Source organism: Lipomyces arxii (genome assembly GCF_038497795.1).
Source record: "Lipomyces arxii strain Phaff 12-163 unplaced genomic scaffold V1512scaffold_40, whole genome shotgun sequence".
NCBI lineage: Eukaryota > Fungi > Ascomycota > Lipomycetes > Lipomycetales > Lipomycetaceae > Lipomyces > Lipomyces arxii.
The window spans coordinates 1-24,158 of record NW_027117739.1 but is presented as its reverse complement, the minus strand read 5'-3'; the positions used below and the strand labels follow the sequence as shown (position 1 = coordinate 24,158).

Sequence of the window (24,158 nt, the reverse complement as noted above, 5' to 3'; positions counted from 1 at the left end):
ACACCTCTTAACAGTCACATCATGGCAATCAATGTCATGACAAAACTAATCATACAAACACACATCAAAACGGCACCAATGGTTTTTCTTTTCTTGTCATTTTGACTTTATACGGTCCGACCGGTTTAAAGACTCCACTACCGTACATGCCTGCAGCGTCATATCCCGGCAAAGCTCCAAGCGGCTCGACATCGTAAAGCATGAGCGTGTAAACCAACTGCACGATGCTTTCGAACATGGCTAGTTTTCGTCCGGGACACAAGTGTTTGCCGCCACCGAATGGTGCATACGCGCCTCGCCAGTCCTGATGTTTGATAAGCAGTCCTTTGTTTTCGTCCATGAACCGCTTGCCTTTCCAAGTCATGGGCTCAGGATAGATTTCCGAATCCCAATGAATCGGGTTCATTGGCATCAGCAGGGTACCGCCTTCAGTCAGTTTGAAATCTTTTGCCGTTCCGGAGAGTGAACCAGTTTTAACCGTAACATCTTTGATTATCGCGCGAGCAATCATGTTATTAGCATAGAGTCGCGTATTCTCTTTGAAGCATGAATCAATAAGCGGATCTTCTTGCAATGCCGCCCAGTCAAAGTCTTTGGTTTCCGGAAGATAGTATTTTAGAATAGTCTCTGTCAACTCGTTCTTTAACTCGGGATTATTTATAGCGTTTGCCAAGTACCAGAAAGCAGCCGGGATAGAGTTTGATTTTGACGCGAACAACAGGGAAAAGAAAAAACACGCCATGTTTCTTGGCGTGTTGTGGTGTGGTATTGTTTGGAACTCGGCATAGATCTCACGAACTATGGCCGACGAATTCGCGACACGGGATTTGTCTGCAAAAAAACTTGTCAAGATAGACAAGATCTTGTCGCGGGCGTTAAACCCGCGTCGGTTCATGAATCGTGGATATTTCTTTGCAAACTTAATGATTGCTCCTTCGTATTGCATGTATGGTTCATAAATCTCAGCGAGCGGGAACGACTTTCCAAAAAGACCGACAATGGCAGACCGATAAAGAGAGTCACGAGCGTAAGTGTACAAGTCTACTTCGCCATCAACGTCGCCGTAGTTTTCGTCGACTTCGTTGCGGTACGCGGCTTTAATAGTGTCATAGATCTCAACTCTCAACTTGCTTGAGCTCACGAGTTCAACAGTTTTGCGCTGCATTCGCTTATTGAAATCGACATCACTTGAAAGCACGTCCGAGTAGCCAAAGAGAGCGCTGGTCACGTACCTGACAAACTCGTTCATTGAGAAGCTACTGTTTGTGAGTGCGAATCTGTTTGCGAATATCGGGTCAGTCAAGAAATTCACACGTGTTCCACCCATGTAGACTGTGAATATCCAGCCATCTGCTGAACGCAACTTGGTCAAGTAAGATTGAGGATTGCGGATGAAAGATAGTGCTCCACCAAGAAAAGGCAGAGGTCCTTTGACTAACGGGGGCTCATCAAGAGTGGCAGACATCAGCACATGCTGAAGCACAATGCCAACGCCCAGAGCCACCAAGGTGAACCCGATATACTCAAGACTGAATGCCATTGCGCTGCTCGAGATCAACTGTAGAACATGTGGATGCACACCTCATTTCGGCATGATCCAGGGTCAGGGCTTCCGATAAGCCAAAATATACAACGTACGCCCAAATGTAGAGGGGAGCGAGTGGATTACAATGAGTTTATTGTAAAGACATTTTTGAATGATAAACAACGATAAAATGCTTTAAACTGTGTGCTACGAGACTAATGGAGTGTACTGTTGCGTTCGCTTGGATTTTGTGTATCTTGTAGTTCTTGTAGTTCTTGTAGTTAGTAGTTAGTACTTAGTACTTAGTTGTCTGCGCTTACTCTTGAAGTGTAGTGTTCTGTATTGACTGATATAAAGTGATCATCAATTGGTAAACAGCAATTACGCTTAATCTGCCTTAACATCTGGCACATGCTAACATCGTATGCTTAACATCCAATGGGCATATGCTAATGCTGATGAGTGACCTGTTCTTACTAAACGGGCAATGTGTTCTCTGTGGTCTATGTGTAGACCGAACTTGTAAGCGCAGTGGGTTTTGTAGACAAAGTAAACACGTGACCACACGTGACGCCACCGCAGGACCGAAGTTGATGACGGGACCGCACACACTGAGAGATTTGTTTACAATTTTGGTATTCTGAAGATACTCTTTGTTATCTGGTGAACCGTGTGTTTGACTAGCAAAAGGACCAGGGTACGTACAGTTTTACGCGTTTTGATTTGTGTTGGGTTTGTGTTTATGTTGACGCGTTGGCACATGACCCTCACATGACTTGCACATGACTGACCGAATGAAATAGTAATCATGAGCAGTAGCAGCAGCACGGCCGAGAAGAGGAAACATGAGTTTGACGCGGAGCCAGCAGCGAAGAGGGTGCCTGATTCGGTGATTGATAGGAGTCTGATGCAGCACTCGCTCGAGCTATCTGATGAAGGGAAACCGAATGTTGGCAGCGATGAGTGGCATAAGGTCCGTCGGGATAATCATAAGGAAGTTGAGAGACGGAGGCGGGAGACTATTAATGAAGGTATTACTGAATTGGCAAAGATAGTGCCTGGGTGTGAGAAGAATAAAGGGTCGATATTACAACGGGCAGTGCAGTATATTCAGCAGTTGAAGGAGAATGAGTCTGTTAATATCGAGAAGTGGACTTTGGAGAAGTTGCTGACTGAGCAAGCGATTAATGAACTTTCAAGCTCGAACGAGAAGTTAAAGGCTGAGGTTGAGCGGGCGTGGAGAGAAGCTGATGCTTGGAAGAAGACGTGTGCTGGTGCAGGGATCAAGAATGTGGAAGAGTGAGGAATGTTTTTATATTTCTACGTCGACAATTAAAGGATATTCAACCGACTTTGGTAACATCCCAATGATATTCAGCGGCTTGTCAAGCTTGACCACACAACTTGACCCGGCGTAGACTGTGTTTCCTTCAATCCCTGCCCTGCTTGCGGCCACGAGCACTGAGTTGGTCCCGTTCAGCGGTCCCATGCGTGAGATCCAGTACCTGATCGTCGTCTCCAGTTCAGGCTTGCCCGGGACCAACGTCGAGGCTGTCCATGCCATTGGGACCACGACCAAGTCTGCGCGCTCACGTAGGGCAAAGTTGGCAAACTCGTACGCTTCGAATGGCGCTTTGAACTTGTACGGGTTTATGTCCATGCATATCCCGAGCGCGACCTTGAACTGGTTTCCTCGTAAATTAAACTTGAATGAAGTGAACGATGGGCCTTCACTCGCGCCCCAGACTTCGTCTGCAGAGAATAAAAAATGTTTCCTGTGGTGCGCAATGATCGTGCCAGCCGGATCGACCACGACAGCAGAGTTGTACGTCCTCTTTTCGTCCGCTCGCTCGGGATACCCGACTATGACGTGGCACGAATGCGAAAGTGCGACCCGTTTGGCCCATTCGGTTGTCGGACCAGCACACGTCGGTTCGAGATATGGCTCAATCGCGGCTGGGGACCTGTATGCGTATCCTGTGAATGCGAGTTCGGGCGCGACAAGAAGATCGACTTTGATGTTGTTTAGTAGTAGATTGGCTTTTCCTACCGCTGACTTGACATTGCAATTCAGTCTGTTGTCTGTTTGTATAATCCCGATTTTCAGACTCTTCTTCATCTTGCGGTGGTATCGTGAGAAATACGTGCGGCAACTGCTCAATCACACTGCACTTCACCATGTCGAAAGCAGAACGAGCGTGTTTGGTGTGTGGGATCGTACAGACATTTAATGTGAGTATTTTTGTTCTTGTTTATATAAAAAAAAATAATTTAAAGGAATTCGTCGCTCGCGGGTGTCCAAACTGCGACTCATTGCTGTCGTTGCAGCATTCAGACGAAGGCGTCCACGCAGCTACGTCTCCCTGTACGTATCATTCATTACATTGACGTGATTTCTTGTATTAATAAACAAGCGTTCGAGGGATTAGTAGCAATGGCAGGACCAGAACAGAGCTGGGTAGCAAAGTGGTTAAGAATCGACGGCTTTCAACCAGGGACTTATGCTGTCAAGGTTAATGGGCGGTTGCCTGACGAGATTGTGCGGTCATTGGATGAACAGGGTGTAAGGTATAGACCTCGAGACGGGTCAAGAGTAGAGTGACCTGTTGTGTATCTTACTATTATGTATTACTATCCCGTAACGAATTATAATGAGCACCAAGACCATATGAATGCTTGTAATATGCCAACATCATCTTCACTCCCTCCCCATCATTAATCGTCATCACCGGCCCACCAGACACGACAACTCCGACAGTAACACCGTACACTTTCGCCAACGCCATGATCTCCAAATCACCACCCCACATCGGCGTACTCTCTAGTTTCGCAGTGTAGTCCCCGAGGTCGCGCACGGTCATCGTGTCCTCGTCAAACAAAAACGGCGCAAACGTGTCTGCGTCAACGCGCATCAACAGCGCGGCCTTGCTTCGTAACTCAGACACGCTCGTCTTAATCCCGGCGCGCTGCTCGAGCTGGTCGGCAAACGCAGCGAAAAGACAATGGCCGTCGGGCGCAATCTCGTGCTCGACTAATCCGAGCCGTGACGCCATCTGGCTCACGTTCTCGCGCTCAATCTTGCGCAAATCAGGTAAATGTTCCGCCTCAAGCGCGGCCTGAGCTACCTGTGCTTCTATTTCGGCCTTCTTCCGTGCTAGCCGTTCCTTTGCCCTATTTCTTCCTTTACTCACTCCTTCATTCCCGTCAACGGCCATGTTTGCATGCTCTGGCACTGGCACAGGCACAGAAGCAACGTCAAGAGCTAACTGAGCGAGCAAATCTACTTGATCATCATCAACCTCGACATGCACAGGCTCCGTCTGCTTCTTCTTGCCTTTTCCTTTCTTCGCCATTACTGTGTTGCACGAAGATTGAAATTTTAAATGTGCGGCTTACACTACTAAAAGGGGAATATACATCTATACAATTATGCATCTACTCGTTAAATCTTAAAACTTGTACGCATTTGCCAGACGGGCAGCGACAGCGTCAATGTACTCCTCTGTCGTGACGTACGACTCTCTAGTCTTCTTTCCCTGCGCAAGCGCCAAGTCCTTAGTCATGATCCCGTCTACATTGACAGTGTCGATCGTAGCCTGCTCAAGCGCCTTTGCAAACGCAACCACGTCCGGAGTCGAGTCTATCTTGCCACGCTGCTCAAGACCACGGGTCCACGCAAAAATAGACGCAATCGAGTTAGTCGACGTCTCGCGGCCTTTCTGGTGTTCACGGTAATGACGAGTCACTGTTCCGTGCGCTGCTTCAGACTCAAACGTCTTGCCGTCAGGTGTGACCAAGACAGACGTCATGAGTCCAAGCGAGCCGAATCCTTGAGCGACAATGTCAGATTGCACGTCACCGTCGTAGTTCTTCATCGCAATAATGTATCCACCCTTTGATTTGATCATCTGTGCGACCATATCGTCAATCAAACGATGTTCGTACCAGATTCCTAATTCTTCAAACTTGGACTTGTACTCAGACTCGTAGATTTCTTGGAATATGTCTTTGAATCTTCCATCGTAACGTTTAAGAATAGTGTTCTTGGTTGACATATAAAGAGGGTATTTCTTTTGAATAGCCAATGCAAATGACGCATGAGCAAATCCTTCAATCGATTCATCAGTGTTATACATCGCCAAGCCAATTCCAGGTCCTTTAAAGTCAAACACCGTATTAGTCACAGGAGCAGATCCATCAGCAGGATGAAAAACCAATTCAAGTTTACCAGCACTTGGTAAGACCACGTCTGTAGCTTTATACTGATCGCCATGAGCATGTCGTCCAATGATAATAGGTTCTGTCCAGCCCGGAATCAGTCTTGGGATCACAGGAATAACAATCGGTTCACGAAACACAGTTCCACCCAAAATATTACGAATCGTACCATTTGGCGACAACCACATCTTCTTCAATCCAAACTCTTTCACTCTTGCTTCATCAGGTGTAATTGTAGCACATTTAACACCAACAGAGTACTTCAAAATGGCTTCAGCAGCATCAACAGTAACTTTATCATCAGTTTTATCACGATATTCAATTCCCAAATCATAATATTTTAAATCCACGTCTAAGTAAGGCAAAATCAGCTTATCTTTAATGAACTGCCAAATGATTCTGGTCATCTCATCTCCATCTAATTCAACAATTGGTTCCTTCACCTTGATCTTCGTTGACACTACTAATTAGCCCATTCTACTCGCTAATACACACAGAAATATTACGCACAATTAGAGGACATCTTGAACGTTCGAACAGCTCGAGATTGCTTGAAAACAGACTGAACAAATCGGAAACCAGCCATTTTATGTACAATTTCTGTCTGCGCGAAATTGTGCGTTAAAACTTTCGTAGTTGCTATAAACTCATAACCCTTGCCCTGATACGACCCCACTGACGCCGGGTCTTGACCGACCCGGTCCGACGGATCCCCGCACTTATCCGACGTACAGTGTTAGGGTTAAGTTTATTCCAGAGTTAGATCAGGGTTAATATTGTATTGATAAAAACTCATTCTCATTTTACATGGCCATACTCTTCTTAATCTCAGCAATCGCAAGTCCAGGCGACAATCCCTTTGGACAAGTCCTTGAGCAGTTCATGATTGTGTGACATCTGTAAAGCGACATTGAATTCTGTAACGCCAACTTACGTTCTTCTGTCGCATGATCTCTGCTGTCTGCTAACCATCTGTACGTCTGCAGTAAAATAGCTGGTCCAAGGTACTCAGACTGATTCCACCAATAAGAAGGACACGATGTAGAACAGCATGCGCATAGAATGCATTCATACAACCCGTCTAATTTCTTGCGGTCTTCAATTGACTGCAATGTCTCCTTTCCGTCTGCTGGATACTCTGAACGCTGCAAATACGGCTTGATAGACTTGTACTGCTTGTAGAACTGAGTCAAATCAGGGACAAGATCTTTGACGACAAACATATGAGGTAAAGGATACACCTTTGACTCTTTTGAAACGTCGGTATCGATCCTGCATAAGCAAGCAAGAGTGTTGGTGCCGTTGATATTCATTGCACAAGACCCACAGATTCCTTCACGGCAACTACGACGAAATGTGAGGGTAGGGTCCTGTTCATTCTTAATCTTCAGAATAGCGTCCAGCATCATTGGCCCACATTCGTTCAAATCAATACTGTATTCCTGCATGTGAGGTTTAGACGATGGCTCATCTGGACTCCAGCGGTAGATCTTGAACGTCTTTATTCTAGGCGTAGTACTCGCCATCGCCATTGATCTCTTCATCACCCCGACCGCTGCAACCGCCGTATTAGAACGTAATCCTTTAAACATATTCATCGTTCGCTGCTGGGTGAGAGGAATAGAAAAACAGATTTGGGATTTACACGTTATGTACTATTATCAGGGCAAGGGGATTGAATTACATGCAATCCGATTGGCCATTGTTAAATATAAAATAACTATTCATTTATGCATTAACTGACACTACTTTTAAATCCATTCTACTCATTCACTGATTGGTTAAAACAATCCGTCAATTTCTCCGTCTTCGGTTACTTCAACGTCCATGAACCCCGGATGCGTGGGCAACCCCGGAATCGTCATGATCTCGGCAGCTAACGCGTACAGATATCCGGCTCCAACACTAGCTCGAACGTCTCTGATCGGGACCGTGAATCCGGTCGGAACTCCTTTCAATGCGGGATCATGTGACAATGAGTACTGCGTTTTGGCAACACAGATTGGAAGATTACCAAACCCTTGTTTGGTGTAAGTCTCAACCTTCTGTTTCGCAAGTTCGCTAAGCTCAATCTTCTCGGCGCCATACATCTCACGCGCAATCACGTTCAACTTGTCTTCAACACTAGTGTTGACATCGTAAAGTAGCTTGAAATCCTTACCCTCGGTCTTGTTCGCAGCAGCAATAACTCCTTCTGCGAGCTTGACCGCTCCTTTACCGCCTTCTGCCCAGTGATTCGACAGAATCGCGTCGTCTGCTCCGGCTTTGAGTGCCTCTTCACGAATGCACGCAACCTCGGCCGCGGTGTCGGTCTCGAACTGGTTGATCGCGACGACGACAGGCAAGCCGTACATCTTTGCGTTCTTGATATGCTTGCCCAAGTTGGCGCATCCCTTTCGTAGCAACTCAACGTCCTCAGTCCGGTACACTTCTGCCAGCTGCATTCCAGGGTTGACATCAGGACCGCCCCCATGTAACTTCAACGCACGTACAGTTGCGACAATGACAACGACGTCAGGCACAAGACCGCTCGAACGGCACTTGATGTTGAAAAATCGCTCACCGCCCATGGTGAAGTCGAACCCAGCCTCGGTCACGACGTACCCGCTCTGGCTGGCCTCGTCCTCACCCGGCTCGGTGCCAGCCAACTTGAGCGCCATTTTGTCACACAGAACCGAGTTTGCGCCAATCGAGATGTTTGCAAACGGGCCAGCGTGCACAAACACAGGCGTGCCCTCGAGCGTCTGCATCAAATTTGGCTTGATTGCGTCCTTCATCAACGCGGTCAACGCGCCGCCACACCCAATATCGTCGCACGTGATGGGGTCACCGGCCTTAGACGACGCAACCACCATACGGCCAAGGCGCTCGCGCATGTCGGTTAGCGAGTTGGCGAGCGCAAGCACGGCCATGCACTCAGACGCGACCGTGATGTCGAACCCGGTCGCGCGCGAGTGGCCCTTCTCAGTTGGCGCCTGGCCAATGGTAATGCCGCGCAGATGACGGTCGTTGCAGTCGACCACCCGCCGCCATGTTATGGTGTCGGGATCGATGTCGAGCCGCGCAAATTTGGCAATCTCCTCCTTAGTTAAAGTGTCAGGATCGGTCTTGTCGATCCCGAGCTTCTCGAGCCGCCGTTTCATGCCTTCGGTAAACTTGCGCACTCCACGCTTGGCTGGCACCAGTCGCTTGTACAGCGGGCCGTCTTTCTGCGAAGATTCGTGGAACATCCGGGTATCGATCGCGGCCGCGAGTAAGTTGGTGGCGGCCGCGATGGCATGAATGTCACCTGTAAGATGCATGTTAAATTCGTCCATCGGGATGACCTGTGAGTATCCTCCACCGGCCGCACCACCCTTGATTCCAAACGTAGGACCCATTGACGGTTGTCTGACATTCGCAAACGCAATCTTGCCCAAGTGCGCGCCGAGCGCCTGAACCAGGCCGACAGTAGTTGTCGACTTTCCCTCGCCGAGCGGTGTCGGCGTGATACCAGTGACAAGCACGTACTTTCCGTTCTTGCGGTGCCCTAATCTGTCCAACAAACTGAGCTGGACCTTGGCCTTGTACGCGCCGTAGTTTTCAAGTTCAGACTCGGTGATGCCGATCTCGGTTGCTAGATCGCGGATGTGTTTAGGTTTTTGAGCACGCGAGATTTCGAAATCGCTCGGGACCTTGTCGAGGATGTTGAGTGCCAGTGGGGTGATGTGGCGTTTGGCCTGGGCAGAGTAAAACCTGGTCGCAGCAGCGACGACGTTCTGGAGCAGCATGGCGACCGTCATTGGGCCGACGCCGCCGGGGACAGGTGTGATTTTAGACGCGACCGCGGACGCAGAAACGAAATCGACGTCTCCTACCAAACGCGAGCCAGACTTCTTGGTCGAGTCTGGGATGTAGTTTGTGCCGACGTCGATGACAACCGCGCCTGGTTTAAGCCACTCGCCCTTGACGAACTCAGGCTTTCCGATCGCAGACACAACCACGTCTGCGTCAGACAGGTACGACTCGATATTTGCAGTGCGCGAATGGCATACGGTTACGGTCGCGTCCGCGTTGCGAAGCAAGTACGACACCGGGCTGCCAACAATATCTGATCGTCCGAGCACAACTGCTTTCTTGCCTGCCAACTCCACGCCCGATTTTTCGAGCAAAACCATGACGCCCTGAGGAGTGCATGGCACAAACAACGGGGAACCACCCTTTTTTGCCAATTCGCCGACATTCAACGGGCCGAATCCGTCAACGTCTTTTTCCGGTGCAACCGCGTTGGTGACTGCAATTTCAGAAATATGGGCTGGGACAGGTAATTGGACCAGCACACCATGGACAGTCGTGTCTTGGTTCAAAGCAGCAATTTCAGACAGCAATTCTGATTCGGTGACAGATTCAGGTAAAGTTTTGAGAGTACAGATAATATTTGCTTCTTGCGCTGCTTTCAATTTCATTCTGACATAAGTACTTGAGTCGGGTCTAGAGCCTACTTGAACGATAGTGAGTGAAGGTTTGAATAATGGTTTTGCAGTCTGAGCAGACAAAATGTTTGCATTAATTTCATTGCGAATTGCCCTAAAGAGTCAGTTTGATATAATCAATTGAATGCAATCGAGTACGTACTTTGCAATTGCAGCTCCATCAATGATTTCTGCCGGCATTTTAACTTGAGAAAAAATTGATTTTGTGAGTGTAAAATGTCGCGAACTCGAGAAAAATTTGTTAGTGATAATTGTGCGTAAGCCACGGAGGTGTGGCTGAGTCATTTGTTCCTTGTACTACTCTACTAAGTGGCGCGCTTCACTGTTCTGTTTTGACGTTTGAATTAGTGACGCTTCTTTCTCTATTCAGTGAGAGGATTGTGATGTTAACAGTGACGAATTAGTGATAAATAGTGACGAATTAGTGATAAATAGTGATAAATAGTGACAAATAAAAAGATTTAGTTAAGAAATCACTAATTTTATTAACTAAATTTTAAAATCAACTTCATCACTGATAATTACACACCTCTTTATTTACTATTCTTCACTATTTCTGATTGTTCTGTCTATGCTGTCTATGCTGTCTATGCTGTCTATGCTGTCGATGCTGTCGATGCTGTTATAACTTCTATATAGACAGTAACAGACTATAACAGAACAGACTATAACAGAACAGACTATAACGACACTCAGCAATAATATTACACTCTCCTAATAAACCACGTCCAAGTAAATTACTCTTCAAATCGTCGCATAAAATCATTTGCTTGTGAGTTTGACGCAGTCAATATGTAGACCACGTGATGCTTAGAGTGACAGTTTGACCAGCAAATTTTCTATGCAAAATCAAGTCTGCACACGCTAAACCTCCACTCGTCACTTGAAAATCAGAAAGATGAGGCCAATTTTACTGTGAGAATCGCGTGTTTTGAGTTGAATGAGAAATTGATTACTAATTCGAATAGAAAAGGACACGAACGTCCGTTGTCACAGGTACGCTTAGTGCTGTATCTATCGAACGAGACTGATTAAGTAGCTTAAATACAATAAAGAAGGCGACTTACTCTTCACTGTTTCTCGTGATAAAGTGTACGTTTACTCACTAATTCCTTTGTCGCCGCTAATAAATAGTATCAACGTGTACTATTCACATAATGGTGAACGATTAGGCACATATACCGGTCATCAAGGTGCAATCTGGAGTGTTGATGTTGATCCTGTACGTCTCTTTTTTCTCCTTTTTATGTCTTCACAGCTTACAAACAGACTACGACCGTCATTGCAACAGGCGCAGCAGACAATACAATTAAATTATGGGAGATCCAGTCTGGAAAATGTTTATACACTTGGGAAATGCCGACCGCAATCAAATGTGTCCAGTTTAACGAGGACGGAAACTTGCTTCTGGCAGTCATGGAGCAGCGTATGGGTAATCCGGGCACGGTGTTTGTGTTCTCAGTCAATGTCGACGTTAACGTGACTCAAGACCCTGAACCAGTATTTAAGTTTACGTCGCCTGACAACAGATTCACAAAAGCCGGCTGGAGTTATTTGAGCAAGTGGATCGTTGCTGGCCACGTCGACGGCTCGGTCTCAAAGTACGACGGCAAGACTGGCGAGCACATTGCCAGTGTGTCTGTTCATGAGAAAGAAGTCACCGACCTGCAGTTCTCGCCAGACATGACGTACTTCATCACTGCGTCAAAAGACAAGACCGCAAAACTACTCGACGTAAAATCGTTAAATATCATGAAAACTTACGTGACAGACTCGCCCCTTAACACCGGCGCCATCACGCCTAAGAAAGACTACGTCCTCCTCGGCGGCGGACAGGATGCCAGAGACGTGACAAGGACTGCTGCTCGCCAGGGTAAGTTTGAAGCCAGGTTCCACCATAAGATCTTCATGGACGAAATTGGCAGACTCAAAGGTCATTTCGGCCCTCTCAACCACATCGTCGTTCATCCGGCCGGTACGGGATTCGCGTCCGGAGGTGAGGACGGGTATGTTCGTGTGCATCATTTCGACAAGTCGTACTACGACTTCTTATACGACGTCGAGCGACTACGGCCAGAATAGAACTTTGTATATGATTTCTATAGTAAACATCTATAGTACAACAAATTAACCCCCAATTTACCCTTAGAATACCCACTACCCATTAAAACATGTTTTCGTCGATCGGAACCTGTTCGCCCACCAGACTCGGTTTGGCTCTAATTGCGGTCATCAGCGCCGGCCCACGCGACACGGAAGTCATGACCGAGTCCCTGATATCGATCGAGTCACGTATACTATGGTCCGCCTGGGAATCGTACGTCCCGCCCGAGTAAATCGACATATTGCGCAAATTCGATTGTACTGGCGACGGCACACCGTACGCGTCCTGATAGCTCGGCGACGGTGGATTCGAGTGCTCGGCCGGCAGCTCCGGAATTGGCGGAACGAGCGACGACGGCGAGTTCGGGTTCGACCGGTTGATTACGCCGGGGATATACGCTATCGGAATCACATTCGACGCCCGGGTGACGGCCGACGACGCGATAGAATGTCGTGACGTCCGCGACGGCGGCTTCTCGGCCTGGTCAATGGAGTCTTCTGAATTCGCACTCGCAATCATCATGGTCCTCCGTCTGCGTCTGAAATAGAAAAACAGCACAACAATCAGAGCAGCAACAACGATCCCGCCCACAGTACCCCCAACAATCGCACCGATGTTCGGCCCAGAATGATGTCTTTCTGTGCCGACAATAACAACTGAACTCTGTGCCGAGCTTGAACTACTCGATCCAGATCCTCCGGCCCGCTTGACGCAGCTCGTCATTGGACACTGTGAACATGTTTGAAGTGTGAGCTGACATTGCTCATCGTCAGCACACGAAGGACACGTTGGTAACTGCGATGGACACGAAATACACGCCCTCCTCTCCAAATCCGCGTACTGTTCATACTCAAAAACACTCGTCATCTCGCCCTTGTTGCGCTTGGTCAAAATTTATCGTGAACTTTTAAAGCGTGATGAAAACGAAGACTCGAGCGTGTAAGCTTACCCGGCCTGATAACTGCCATGTGGCAAACCTAACCCTGGATGAACCCCTGGACAAACATTGTGGGGCTTATGCGCGTGCGTACTCAAAAACATAGATAGCATTGCGCTGTTGCATTTTCTGTTTGCTCGAACACAACCTGAACAGCGCTTAGATCACTCTGACCTGTTTGGAAACATGGCGTACAGGCAAGTCCTTGGAGATGACGACAAAGACACACCAATTGACGTCTCGGCAGACGAGTACCAAATGACCACGTTCAACAGCGACTACGCAGATTCCAGTCGCGACAATTATGCCGACAGCTACAACGACGAGTACACCGCGTACGGCGTGACTCCGGACTACGATGATACTCTGGTCGTGCCTGACGATATCCCGCTGCGCAATCCGCAGTTCTTCTTTGCGCATGATCTTTCCACCCCGGACGGGCAGAGCATGCACTCGCACACTACGAGCTCGACTGACGCGCAGTGGGTCCGAAGGCAGAAAACGGTGCGCAACTTGCAGCGTTACGGGACGAGACGCGTCAAGATTGTCGGGAACAACGTGTTTAGTACAGAATATATGTGAGTGTGTAGATTGAGTGCCGCAAACCAGAGCTAACGTGGGAACAAAGTGTGCCGTCTGCGGTCAAAAACGGGATTGAGCGGCAGTACCGCGACTTGGAGTCCGGTGCAAGCGAGTTTACGCACATGCGGTATACTGCTGCGAGCTGTGACCCTGACGAGTTCATTGGGAACGGGTACACCTTACGCCAGAAGATGTACGATCGCAAGACCGAGTTGCTGATTGCAATCACGTATTACAATGAAGACAAGGTTTTGACCGCGCGTACTTTGCACGGCGTCATGCGCAACATCAGGGAGATCTGTCGGCTCAAACGTACCCGGTTCTGGCATTCGAACGGGCCGGCATGGCAGAAGATTGTCGTTTCGCTCATATTTGACGGCATTGATCCATGCGACAAACTTGTGCTCGACATGCTGGCCACCATCGGGCTGTACCAGGATGGAGTCATGAGGAAGGATATTGACGGGCACGAGACAGTGGCTCATATTTTTGAGTACACGACCCAGTTCTGCGTGACTGAGCACATGGAGCTCCTCAGTCCTTCTCCAGACTCGTCTGACAATTTGCCGCCGGTTCAAATGATTCTTTGCTTGAAGCAAAAGAACGCCAAAAAAATCAACTCCCATCGGTGGCTATTCAACGCGATCGGCAAGACACTCAACCCCGAAGTCTGCATTCTGCTCGACGCAGGCACCAAACCCAACACCGGCTCGCTGCTCGCGCTCTGGGAAGCGTTTTACAACGACCGCAATCTTGGTGGCGCGTGCGGAGAAATCCATGCGATGCTGGGAAAGTACAAAAGCCATTTAATCAACCCGTTTGTTGCGGCCCAGAACTTTGAGTACAAAATCTCAAACATCCTTGACAAGCCGCTCGAGTCGTCGTTCGGGTACATTAGTGTCCTGCCCGGCGCGTTTTCGGCGTACAGGTACCAAGCCATCGAGGGCGAGCCGCTGCAGCAGTACTTTCACGGCGACCACACGCTTGCGGCCCGGCTAGGTAAAAATGGCATCCAAGGCATGAACATCTTCACCAAGAACATGTTTCTTGCCGAAGACCGCATTTTATGTTTCGAAGTCACGTTCAAGAAAGGATGTAAATGGCATCTGGCCTACGTCAAGGCAGCAAAAGCAGAGACCGATGTGCCTGACGGAGCACCTGAGTTCATCTCGCAACGACGACGATGGCTGAACGGCAGTTTCGCGGCCTCAGTCTACGCGGTGATGCATTTCGCAAAAATGTACCGGTCAAAGCATAACCCGTTTCGACTGATGATGTTCCATATCCAACAACTCTACAACCTGGTCAACATCGTTTTGTCCTGGATCGCGCTGGCGTCGTTCTACCTGACCACGACAATCATCCTCGACCTGGCGGCCAAACCTGAGACCAATCCGGGCGAAACCCCGCTAAGCTCGCTCCCGTTCACAAACCAAAACGCAAACATTGCGATTGCGGTCGTCATGCAGAACTTGTACGTCTGCATGCTCGGGGTGTCATTCATCTTGGCGCTCGGGAATAGACCTAAAGGATCAAAAGTAGGATACTATCTTGCCATGGTCGTGTTTGGCGTTATCCAGTACTACGCCTTGATTGTCTCATTCATGCTCGTCATCCAGACTTTACGCGCTCCGGACTTCACTCGACCACCGGGCGAATCCTTTGTGACTTATTTCTTCAGCTCGGTCCCGGTGCTGATCATTGTCGCGCTGAGTTCAACGTACGGAGTGTACTGGATCGCGTCTCTTCTATATCTTGATCCGTGGCACGTGATAACCAGTTTCGGGCAGTACGTTTTTCTCATGCCGAGCTTCACAAACATCCTCAACGTGTACGCGTTCTGCAACTGGCACGACGTGTCATGGGGCACTAAAGGCTCCGATACCGCAGACGCGTTACCTTCTGCACAGTCCAAGCCAGCTGAAGACGGTCGGAGCGCAGTGGTTGAGGAAGCAGATATGCCACAAAAAGACATTGACAGTCTGTTTGAGAAAACAGTACACTCAGCGCTGGCAAGGTACGTCCCGCCGGCCAATCACAACAAGCTCAGCCTCGACGACGAGTATCGAAACTTTCGAACCAACCTCGTGCTCGCGTGGATTTTGACCAACGTGGTCATCGTCCTCGCAATCACGTCGGACTCGCTTGCCAGCATCATTGCCGGCGTAAGTTTTATATGTTTTTTTATAGGGTTTAGTACTGATCGTTGCTTTTTCTTTTGTTTAGGAATCTCAGGAAAACCGCAGTATGAAACGAAAAAATTTCTTTATATTTCTGCTCTGGGCAACATCGGTTATTTGCGTTATCCGATTATGCGGAACATTGTTGTTCCTGACCAAAACTGTGATTTCAAAATGTTACCGAAGAAGATAATTAGTCAGAACTTATGTAAGAACTTTGTTTAAACAATATCACCAAACTTTAACCAATCAAGTCATTTGAAGCGGGACAGTTTAAAGCATTGTTATTTCTGTCCATTGTCTTTTTGTTTTCCTTATCCATTGTTTTATAGACCATAAAGGCATCTATTTTTTATATACAAATAGACTTTCTTGCTCATCTTCATCTCTTTAATCGCGATAAGCCAATGCGTGCGGCTCAAAAGTGGTGATAGTATCAACATTTTATCGTACGATACGCATAACAAAGCACAGCAAGCAAGGCCCCACAAAATGACAGAGTTCAGCAAGGACTACACTAAAAACGTCAGAATTCTCGACCTGACGAACTTGCACGACGCATTTGCTGATGTCGAGTCTCGGTATACCGAGAATCTTATCGCTGGCAAACCGACTGGACCTCGGTACAACAATCTTCGGTCTTTTTTATTTGGTATGTCTCTTTTTTGAGAACTTAGAGGGTTGGCTGACTAGAATAGACAGGGAGACGCCATTTCCGGCTTGTTGCCCGAACGCAGAGGAGCTTAGAGTAGCCGAAGATATAATCGATGGCCAGACGTCAATGATTACATGTTTACGATATTTACACAAACTGGTCACTCTTGATGTTAAGAACGCGACAATTGGCTTAGGAAGCTTTTCTGGAATAACCGCAAGATTAAACTGTCCGGCTTTGACTGAGTTGAAAATTCAATGTACAGGCACATTGGACCAAGAAAACGTGCACATAGCGAATTTTATCAAGTCACTTGACCCGCATACCTTGACCAAAGTCTCGATATCGGGTATCACTCAGTTGTCTTCAATCAAGAAATTGATGGAAGGTTTAAACATGCACTCCGAAAGCTTGCGGTCATTAAAACTATTCGGCACGACAAAACGGATCTTGAAACTGCTGCCGTCAGTCACGTTCATGCCGTTTTTACAAGAATTAGAACTCGTCACGTCGTCGCGAATCCCTCTGTCGGCAAAGGACAATGACGGCTTCGTGAACTGGCTCTTCTTCCTCCCGAGCCTGACGTCTCTCGTCCTGACCGGGCACGACGCGGATTATTTAGTTCACCGGGCTCTCGCGCGGCCGTTCAACACGATTCAGAAAGTCGCAATCACCCTGACAAGACGCGAAGACGTGCCGCTGTTCAGGTACGACCTGTTTTTCCGCGGTCTGGCGTCATGCCAGGAACTCGTCTCGTGCTCGTTGGTCGACGGACACAACCATTGGTCTGCAGGAGCGTTGATCCGCTGCACGTCAGCTCTAAAACACCTTACCACGCTCAAACAGCTCGACCTCGGTATCCACGGCATATCGGAGCCAGACGTGATTGCGCTTCTGCACGCGCTCCCAGCCCTCGAGTCGGCCCGGTTCTGCACCCAAATCACCGACCGCACTCTGCGCCGGCTGTGCAGACACAACACGACACTACGAAAATTCACGTGCTATGGATACCTCTCGTCCGTATCGGCCGCGACCATGATTGCGCTGCTCGAACTCCGTGACCAGGACGACTCGGCGCCGCTGACAGTCACACTCGACCACTCGTCCAAACTCGCAGCAACGCCGGTGTCTGACCTGCTGCACTCGGTCCACACAGTCACCGACGGTGTCGTCTCGGACACATACACCCTTGACGGTGGGTCCGCGATCGAACTCAGAGACCCGACGCATGCGGTCCACAAGTCGGACGACGACGATGACGAAAAGGGTGGGGATTATCATCACCATCATGAACACCAAAAATATGTCGACTATCACCATGTTGATTACCCTGACGACCCGGACGCAGTGCACGATGGTACTTTGGTGGATGATAACGAGTCCGACGTCTCTGACGGCGAAGATTTTGACGGCTTGATCTAATTTGTTTTTTTGGTAATTAAGAATTGGCGTTCTTTTTGTAATATTGTAATTTAGTATTTATTTTTTGAAAACTACCATTCACACTCTAAACTCGTGCGCGCTAATGACATGGTCCGAGCCATAGCTTTGACCCGGGCAAAGTACACGGGGCAATCGTTTGACACGCACGCGATCGTCTGAGCTCCCGCCGCACCGGTGCACGTCCTGCACACGTCCTCCAATTTGCGCACCGCGCTCTCGCTCTCCCTTGCCCGTCCCTTCAACACGTACGTACTTTTCGCTATGTCAGTCCGGCAGCTCATACACATCCCATCGCCGCCGCTACCGCCACCGTTGCTGTCGCACTCGGCGGAACACACAACGCACGCGGAAGATTTCATGTACGAGTGAATCGTTTGCCGTTTCCCTGACCCGGACTGCTGCGGCACACGCAACACCCGCGGCATCTCGTCGTACCATGACTTGACGTTCGCGCCCACCAGATTGAAAATCCGCTCTAGCGGTGGGATTAAATTTTTCGTAATGTAATATTCCGCATCCAGCATCATGTTTCTACTTATCAGCTTACCCTTACTTATCGTAACAAAATACTCACGCGTCAGTTAATAACGTCTCTGGCGAAACACATCGGTCGACTAATCGCGCACCAACAGGACCAGCAATGACAACGTACGGCACGCGCTCACCATACTGCGGGCCGGCACGGGGATCGACCTGCATCTTTCTCGCACTGATCATGGCGCCCGGCGGTAGCAGCCCGGCATACGTCCCCATCCTAACTTCTTTCGCAAAACAGAAATCCATGATTGCCACGTTCCCACGCATGATTTTGTCACACTCGGTCTGGAAATACGACTTGACTTGCGATAAATCTGCAGTTCGGAACAGAATCTTTAAAGCTTTGGCCTCGATCTTTTGTTCAGCTGGCGTGCCATCCCGACGCACGGTTTCTGTGCCTTTCGCATCAAATACCGGCTCGACCTGGTCCGCACGCTCGTACATCATCCCAACGTATCGTTTCTTCGTCTGCAGCACGCACGGCAAATACACCTTCTCCAGCTTCAACTTCACCGGCTCCGGATTCAATCCCGTCACGCACTCGGAAATCTGTCTCCCAATCTCAAACGCCTGCTGCTTACTCTTTCCCGGCAAATGCACAAACAGGCTGTCTGTGTCGCCATATACCACTTCGGCCCCCCATTTCTCGGTCCCGTTGATCAACTCGATCGCGCGTTCTAGCATCTCTCTCCCGCTCGCAACAATTGCGTCCGCAATTTCGGCGCACGGCATCCGCCCGGAAAACGAAGCCGATGTGTACCCGTACGTCACGTTGGCAATGAATTTTAGCGCCAGTTGCCGGTTGTTTAGCAACTTCTTCAAACTTTCGTCTTCGCTGGACTGCATCTCGTTTTTGACCATCACTCTGGTGTCGAGGATCTCGGTCAGCATTTTGGCTAATAACGAGCGCCGGATGGCTGATTTTACAAACACGAGACCGTTGGGTGACACTATTCGTTAGCTTAATTTAATCAATTCTTCCTTGGCAATGAACGTACCAGTTAAGTGGTCTTTTAAAACGCCGAGTAGTCCATCCGGCAAGTCTAGATCCAAAACGCCCAGCTTGTTCCGTCCCAGCCACGGCTCAATTCTCCCCAAGCAAGTCGAATAACTACAATTAGCACACTCTATATCGCATAACTATGACTCACCAGTAATTATACGCAATCATGATCGACGGATACAACGCCTGAAAATCCAGTACCACAACAGGACTGGTGTAGAAATCTGATTTCGGCTCCATCACAAGCGGTAAATACTCGAGCGCATTCTGCCGGCCGACCTGCCGCTTGCTCGGACTGAACAGCATCAAGTTCTCGGCCTTCGCGATCCGAAACATCAGACTCTCGACCTTGAACTGCGACCCTCGAGAAATGACAGACTGGAAATCCACACCGAGAATACGCGCCTGTTCGCTCGTTCGTTCGATTGTTTCCTGGTTCTTGAGAAATTCAAGGTTTAGTTGCGTGCGTAAACTGTAGTACCGTATCACACGCAGCATCTGCCCGCTCTGTTTAGACGAAAACCAATGCGTCAAGTCGTCATTACTGTAAAACGGTACCCTATCAATTAGCAGCCTTCCGCGACCCCGACAATTGACTCACCGTTTCTTGAGCACCTCAAACGCACAGTTTTGCAGACTATATCCCAGCAAGTTCACACTGCCCCGCAACAGCCGCCACAGATTCAGCACATGTCTTCCCGTGATTTTCAGCGTCGACGCGTGGGTGTACCCCCATCGGTCAAAACGCACTGCGTCCGGAGGCTTGACTTCAATTATGCGCGAAAACTCATTGCTCAGATCGTAATCATATCGCGCACCGGCGCGCTCAATCATGTAACCCCACGACGCGCTCTGAACATCGTAACCGGCAAACACGTCCGGGTCGAGATCCCGCACGACCGCAATCATGTGATTCAGCAGGTCCAGTTCGTCAAAAACAACCACAAGCATATCGGAGTCGTACATTTTTGACAGCCGCGCACTTGCGTCTGCGTCGTCACTGACGACAACGATGCCAACGTGCCCTGTGCGTTTGTGCTGCGTGGCCGCCGGCTGAAAATTATATACCACAAACGTAACTTCATCTTTCGCTGGATTTGGCGCCATTCCAGGTGCAGTGCTGACGTGTACTTCCAAGCTCATGACCGACATACTTGTCGGTGTCAGATTGTATGCTTTCTGTCGCTTCGGTACGGACGCTGATTTCTGTGTCGGCCCTTCAATCTGCGATAAACGTCCAGCCACAACATGGCTGTCGTTCAATTGATCAATCCACCTTTTTACAGTACTAAACGACGGCGGCTTGACAGCAATCTGCCATTTCCGGAACGAACTCTCGCCTTCTGCGCTCTCAGAAACGAGAAGTCCGGCCGAAAACGCAGGCAAGTAGGGTGCCGTGAGACTTTTCAACCTAAATTCCCTGCCCGCATACTCTCGCGGTCGGGCCGGCACGTCGGCAGAATTACTGTAGTATGGTTCCTGATACACGATCCTCGGAAAACCGTGTTCTTCCAACGAATCCAGCACGTTGTGTGGCTTCAACGGCATCTTGGCCACGATGCATAACCTGTCTTTAATTTGAAACGCCGCAGCAATGGTTCTCGTCATCTTTTCAGCCTGATCCTCGCCGCTCTCACTGAACGTCCGGCTCGAGAGTATACTCACTGTCTTTGTATCCGAGTCTGCAGACGACTGTAATCGTCGCTTCTTGTTTTGAGGATTGTCTTGAGAGTAAAACCTAGGGTCCGCATGCTTGACTTTGCGCCCAAAATCCGTCATCGAAGTCGAGCGTAACGGACTCGAGCGCTGGTTGAATGACTTGGTCACATTTGCAAACTCTTTCATTGATCTTGATTTAGAGCCCTGCAAATCAGACGACGTGGTCCACGCGGACACCTCGTGCGACTCGGAGCTCGAACTCTGAATATTTTTCCGCTTCAACAGCTTCTGCGATGCCGGGAACTCTGCCTCTGCAAACTGTACTTTGCCACCACCTGTTTCAGCATCAAGCTTCGCAATGTCGGCCGCATCGACTGTTTCCCAGAAACTCTGCTCGTAGTTTTGCGACGATAACGTGCTGGTTGGATCAAACTTGTCCGGTAAAGCCATTGCATCAACCACATCGAAAGCGTTTGGTACCTTGGCTTTGAATTCTGTATGGGAGACATAGTTGTCCATTGACAGGTTACTCTTTCGTTCTAAATCAGCTCGGATCAACACTTCAAGTTTGTTCTTAAAATCCTCTGCGTTTCTCCACTCCGGCCTTTTCCTTTCTGTCCCAACTTGCTTTCCCTTCTCCTTTTTGGCACCTCTCTTCAACGTCCGCCGCGAACGCTCATCTTTCCACAGTTCGGCCATACTCCGCATAAACTTGAAATCGCTCGGGATCGGGTTCAGCCGCTCAATAAAATCATTATGTAGCTCCAGCTCATGAATCTGACTCCGATTCATGATGCGTTGCGCCTGCACGTCAATTTCCAGCTCACAGTATGACGCCCGCCCGCAGCTTGACATCTGGTGTCGACCTATGCTCGCGGCCGTCCATTCAAACGGTTTAATCTGATTCAAACCTTCCGGTTGTGGCACTGGTGCTCTGAATTTGACATCGCTCAATTGGATCCAGCCACATCCAAACAAATTGAAATCCGTCATGAACTGTGCCAAATACGGATTATGTGCTTCGTAGACCTCGGTCGGCAGAGAACACACACTGCCATCCCTAAATAGATCTGCGAGTCTGGTCATGACTTTAGGGTTGAGCATGAAAATTTTGACGAAATATCGCCAACCGACGTGGAAACCGTAGAACGGGACAGCTTTGCAGAGAACAATGTTTGCAACGTAGTTTGCTCGGTCAGTTCTCGACGGTTGGGCGTATGAATTTCTCAAAGCGTCATTGATTTGTGCATAAAGCTGCCATGTATACTGATCAACTTTACTGTGTTAAAACCAGACTTCGAACTTTCTTTTAAACCATACCTGATCGCCTGTCCAAAGCCGCAGTATATTCGACAAACATGTACGGATACACTCCATGAATATGCGCACATACCGTCTGTCCTGAGTCACATGTTCCAAACACCCTTATAACTGGCAACTTATAAAACTCATACTCCTGCCCGCTGCCCAAAGGCGACTGTTTTCGGTCATACGCACCAGGAGTCTGCTGCCAGTGATCAATATGATTCAACTGAAACCGAAATACAGGCCGGTCGTCGTTGGCACTGCTCGCAGCCGGTGTTGCTGTATACATTTTATCTCATAACATTGGTCACAAAGCACTCATAGCGCAGAAATGTCGTAAACTAGTCAAAATACCGAATCTCAGTTTGTTGTGCTGGGACATCGAAATTGATTTATTTTGCCCTTACCCAACACTTTACAACACCCTTGATTTCGTTCGATAAACACATAGTTCCATCGCATGTACTTGAAGTATGAATGAATTGCATTAACCTGTTAACTAAAAATATGAACGAATTGTGTATTATTATTAAACTAGCTTGAGCAATTCACATTGCAATGATTTTGGCACGAACCTGACAGGGTTTGTCGAGCAATTCAGTCAATAGACCCTAATGCGCATTTAGGTATTGCACAACGGTCACATTGTTTCAGGGCTTAAGTTTCTTATGCAACAATAAGATTTTACTTATACCACATACTATGTCTGTATATTGAGATTGTAATACAGGTTACAGTTTGGTGTTTTTTATTTATTAATTTAAGAATAGACTATTCGATTAAAACAATAATCACGTTAAACTACTGAGCACAGCGTTGAGAATTTTGAGTCTGAAATGAGTTTCAGTGCTTAACACGTCGACCCGTAACCTGAAAATTGAAGATCTGCAAAATTCAAATGTCGATCAGATACGCTTTGCAAACAAACAATTTCGTATCTTATTCTTGACGCTAAAAAGCATTACAAAGCTGGCTTAAAAAGCAACTTTGAATTGTTGAGGTCAATCACAGAAATCGCGGTGTGCGATCACAAAAATCTCTGTATCTATTGCCTAATCGAAATATCATAAAAAATCAAAGCAGCCAACGTATCTATAACAGTGAAAAGAATACAGGGTCTGACTGAGCAATGGATTAACAGTTGACTTAAGTGTCGGTAATTGCTTTGAAACCGGTAGCTCTTTAGCTTCAGCACAGGCGCAAGTATTCCACAGTGTCAGTCTACTCTATCAGTCGGCAGCTACACTTTATATTACTTAATGACCGCTACGTTTCCACTCAATTGCACCTTTCACTAATTCATGATTGATTCCAGAAATTGATGTGGACACGGCTGTCCAAAATACACCCGTATATTAACACAAACCTCAATAAGTTCACGTAAGTGTACGCAAACGACTTTCTACGAAGTGCCGAGTCTGAGCTGAGCCGTCACAATCAGCTCCGTAAATTAATAAGTTAAGTATATCTACAGATTCAAAGAAATTGGACGTCAATATTGTTTGATATGATTGGCATTATACAAAACATTCACAAGA

The 24,158-nt window shown here is 48.1% G+C and overlaps 13 protein-coding genes across 13 annotated transcripts; 5 read left to right on the top strand and 8 right to left on the bottom strand.

Moving 5' to 3' along the window:
- Positions 1-64: 64 nt before the first annotated feature.
- On the bottom strand, positions 65-1,540 carry V1512DRAFT_255517 (cytochrome P450; the record flags this gene model as incomplete). Its single annotated transcript, XM_066914809.1, has 1 exon — positions 65-1,540. One exon carries the CDS (start codon positions 1,538-1,540, stop codon positions 65-67), a length of 1,476 nt encoding a protein of 491 aa, XP_066769050.1.
- A 571-nt stretch (positions 1,541-2,111) lies between these two features.
- On the top strand, positions 2,112-2,833 carry V1512DRAFT_128296 (uncharacterized protein). The gene is made up of 2 exons (XM_066912951.1): positions 2,112-2,222; positions 2,329-2,833. Exon 2 carries the CDS (start codon positions 2,334-2,336, stop codon positions 2,826-2,828), a length of 495 nt encoding a protein of 164 aa, XP_066769049.1. The 5' UTR covers positions 2,112-2,222; positions 2,329-2,333; the 3' UTR covers positions 2,829-2,833.
- Positions 2,819-3,851, bottom strand: V1512DRAFT_268604 (carbon-nitrogen hydrolase). Its single transcript, XM_066917512.1, has one exon. The coding sequence runs from the start codon at positions 3,642-3,644 to the stop codon at positions 2,838-2,840; it is 807 nt and encodes a 268-aa protein (XP_066769048.1). The 5' UTR covers positions 3,645-3,851; the 3' UTR covers positions 2,819-2,837.
- On the top strand, positions 3,704-4,127 carry V1512DRAFT_272960 (Spt4/RpoE2 zinc finger-domain-containing protein; the record flags this gene model as incomplete). Its single annotated transcript, XM_066917710.1, has 3 exons — positions 3,704-3,757; positions 3,803-3,890; positions 3,940-4,127. 3 exons carry the CDS (start codon positions 3,704-3,706, stop codon positions 4,125-4,127), a joined length of 330 nt encoding a protein of 109 aa, XP_066769047.1.
- On the bottom strand, positions 4,053-4,884 carry V1512DRAFT_268601 (uncharacterized protein). The gene has a single exon (XM_066917511.1). The coding sequence runs from the start codon at positions 4,876-4,878 to the stop codon at positions 4,147-4,149; it is 732 nt and encodes a 243-aa protein (XP_066769046.1). The 5' UTR covers positions 4,879-4,884; the 3' UTR covers positions 4,053-4,146.
- A 26-nt stretch (positions 4,885-4,910) lies between these two features.
- V1512DRAFT_268600 (uncharacterized protein) lies at positions 4,911-6,436 on the bottom strand. The gene is made up of 2 exons (XM_066917510.1): positions 6,254-6,436; positions 4,911-6,203 (listed from the first exon to the last, which is right to left on the bottom strand). Exons 1-2 carry the CDS (start codon positions 6,327-6,329, stop codon positions 4,975-4,977), a joined length of 1,305 nt encoding a protein of 434 aa, XP_066769045.1. The 5' UTR covers positions 6,330-6,436; the 3' UTR covers positions 4,911-4,974.
- A 71-nt stretch (positions 6,437-6,507) lies between these two features.
- V1512DRAFT_268598 (alpha-helical ferredoxin) lies at positions 6,508-7,352 on the bottom strand. Its single transcript, XM_066917509.1, has one exon. It carries the CDS (start codon positions 7,339-7,341, stop codon positions 6,547-6,549), a length of 795 nt encoding a protein of 264 aa, XP_066769044.1. The 5' UTR covers positions 7,342-7,352; the 3' UTR covers positions 6,508-6,546.
- A 96-nt stretch (positions 7,353-7,448) lies between these two features.
- Positions 7,449-10,967, bottom strand: V1512DRAFT_278514 (formate--tetrahydrofolate ligase-domain-containing protein). The gene is made up of 3 exons (XM_066917970.1): positions 10,745-10,967; positions 10,358-10,691; positions 7,449-10,309 (listed from the first exon to the last, which is right to left on the bottom strand). Exons 2-3 carry the CDS (start codon positions 10,498-10,500, stop codon positions 7,525-7,527), a joined length of 2,928 nt encoding a protein of 975 aa, XP_066769043.1. The 5' UTR covers positions 10,501-10,691; positions 10,745-10,967; the 3' UTR covers positions 7,449-7,524.
- Positions 10,968-11,017: 50 nt separating this feature from the next.
- Positions 11,018-12,366, top strand: V1512DRAFT_268595 (WD40-repeat-containing domain protein). The gene is made up of 5 exons (XM_066917508.1): positions 11,018-11,130; positions 11,184-11,211; positions 11,255-11,307; positions 11,350-11,437; positions 11,485-12,366. The coding sequence occupies exons 1-5, from the start codon at positions 11,114-11,116 to the stop codon at positions 12,295-12,297; spliced, it is 999 nt and encodes a 332-aa protein (XP_066769042.1). The 5' UTR covers positions 11,018-11,113; the 3' UTR covers positions 12,298-12,366.
- On the bottom strand, positions 12,301-13,439 carry V1512DRAFT_268594 (uncharacterized protein). Its single transcript, XM_066917507.1, has one exon. It carries the CDS (start codon positions 13,184-13,186, stop codon positions 12,380-12,382), a length of 807 nt encoding a protein of 268 aa, XP_066769041.1. The 5' UTR covers positions 13,187-13,439; the 3' UTR covers positions 12,301-12,379.
- V1512DRAFT_268591 (chitin synthase-domain-containing protein) lies at positions 13,264-16,344 on the top strand. The gene is made up of 4 exons (XM_066917506.1): positions 13,264-13,453; positions 13,504-13,834; positions 13,885-16,003; positions 16,065-16,344. Exons 2-4 carry the CDS (start codon positions 13,515-13,517, stop codon positions 16,209-16,211), a joined length of 2,586 nt encoding a protein of 861 aa, XP_066769040.1. The 5' UTR covers positions 13,264-13,453; positions 13,504-13,514; the 3' UTR covers positions 16,212-16,344.
- V1512DRAFT_231065 (uncharacterized protein) lies at positions 16,345-18,164 on the top strand. Its single transcript, XM_066913972.1, has 2 exons — positions 16,345-16,670; positions 16,717-18,164. The coding sequence occupies exons 1-2, from the start codon at positions 16,511-16,513 to the stop codon at positions 18,093-18,095; spliced, it is 1,539 nt and encodes a 512-aa protein (XP_066769039.1). The 5' UTR covers positions 16,345-16,510; the 3' UTR covers positions 18,096-18,164.
- V1512DRAFT_278509 (uncharacterized protein) lies at positions 18,134-23,204 on the bottom strand. Its single transcript, XM_066917969.1, has 6 exons — positions 22,636-23,204; positions 20,258-22,589; positions 19,805-20,215; positions 19,652-19,764; positions 18,691-19,603; positions 18,134-18,647 (listed from the first exon to the last, which is right to left on the bottom strand). The coding sequence occupies exons 1-6, from the start codon at positions 22,907-22,909 to the stop codon at positions 18,167-18,169; spliced, it is 4,524 nt and encodes a 1,507-aa protein (XP_066769038.1). The 5' UTR covers positions 22,910-23,204; the 3' UTR covers positions 18,134-18,166.
- Positions 23,205-24,158: the final 954 nt, after the last annotated feature.